Source organism: Bidens hawaiensis, unplaced genomic scaffold (genome assembly GCF_021521415.1).
Source record: "Bidens hawaiensis isolate Kalapana, Puna unplaced genomic scaffold, B.hawaiensis_p1.1 tig00003676_1, whole genome shotgun sequence".
In the NCBI taxonomy this organism is placed as follows: Eukaryota; Viridiplantae; Streptophyta; class Magnoliopsida; order Asterales; family Asteraceae; genus Bidens; species Bidens hawaiensis.
The window spans coordinates 167768-169172 of NW_027491211.1; the positions used below are offsets into that span (position 1 = coordinate 167768).

General features: G+C 48.6%; 1 protein-coding gene across 1 annotated transcript; it reads right to left on the reverse strand.

Moving 5' to 3' along the window:
* Nucleotides 1-701: 701 nt before the first annotated feature.
* On the reverse strand, nucleotides 702-1136 carry LOC143624134 (uncharacterized). Its single transcript, XM_077094864.1, has one exon. The coding sequence runs from the start codon at nucleotides 1134-1136 to the stop codon at nucleotides 702-704; it is 435 nt and encodes a 144-aa protein (XP_076950979.1).
* Between the last annotated feature and the right edge of the window lie 269 nt (nucleotides 1137-1405).

The following is a 1405-nucleotide window of genomic DNA, read 5'->3' on the forward strand; positions in this document are numbered from 1 at the left end:
CCCAGCGTGGTCCCAGTTTTCCTTGGTTTTCCTGTCTATTCGCCTCGTTTTCCCTAAGGACCAAGTCTCCTACCTTGAACCTGACCTCTCTTACCCTCGAGTTGTAATATTTATCCATTTTTTCTTATATTCGGTTTCCAGCCTGGCTGCCTCCCTTCTTTCTTCAGCAAAATTCAGATTTAGCCTGAGGTCATTTTCGTTCTCTTCCTCAGTTAACCGGGTTCGGCCGGTAGGCAGATCGATTTCAACGGGTATCATGGCTTCCATCCCGTAGGTCTGGCTGAAAGGCGTCTCTCCATTACTAAATTTAGGCATGGTTCGATGAGCCCATCGGACAGGAGGCAGTTCTTCTACCCACGAACCTCTTTGCCGGCCCAAGCGGCTGGTTATCCCTTCTACTATGCTCCTGTTGGCCCTTTCCACTTGTCCGTTTGCTTAGGTGTGGGCCACCGACGTGAAGAATTGCCTGATTTTCATCTCTTTGCACCATTCTCTGAACATTCCTCCCGCAAATTGCATCCTGTTGTCACTCACGATAGTATGAGACAGTCCGAATCGACAACCGATGTTTTCCCATACAAATATCTTCACCTGATGCCCTGTGATCATGGATAACGGCTTGGCTTCCACCCATTTGGTGAAATAGTCGATGGCCACCATTAGAAATCTGGCTTTCCCTGATCCATCTAGGAAGGGACCCACTATGTCGATACCCAACTTCTGGAATGGCCAGGAAGAACACACTGGAGGTCCAATTTAGGATTCCGGGTCACCGGGGCATAGATTTGGCAGCTATCACATTTCCGTATTTCCCCTAGGGCACTCATGAACATGGCCGGCCAGTAGTATCTTGCCCTCATGGCTCGTACTGCTACCATCTTGGCCCCCATATGCATCCCACAGATTCCTTCGTGTATTTCTCGTATAGCGTACTCGGCTTCTCCATAATCGATGCACTTGAGGGAAGGCCCCAAATAGGACCTCCGGTATAGAGATCCCTCTATTATTTCAAATTTGAGAGCTCGAATCCTAAGCCTACGTGCCTCTTGTTTGTCTTCGGGCCCAATCCCTTCCTTTAGGTATTGCAGTAGTGGGGTCATCCAGCAAGGCTCTGGTGCCTCCACACCGGCCACCATTTCCTCTGATATTCACGGATGTTTGATGGTTTCTACTTTGACGTTTTTCGCCAAATGGTCAAAGGCTATGGATGCAACTTGCTCAGGGTGTCCGCTTTCTTGTTTAAACTTCTGGAGATGTGAATGACCTCGGCCTTGTCAAAACTTTCCAATAGTTCCTTTGTCTTCTTCAAGTATTGTATCATTTTGGTATCTTTAGCCTCGTACTCCCCTTTCACTTGGTTGGCGACAAGCAACGAGCCCACGTGAGCCTTGATACACCGGACTGG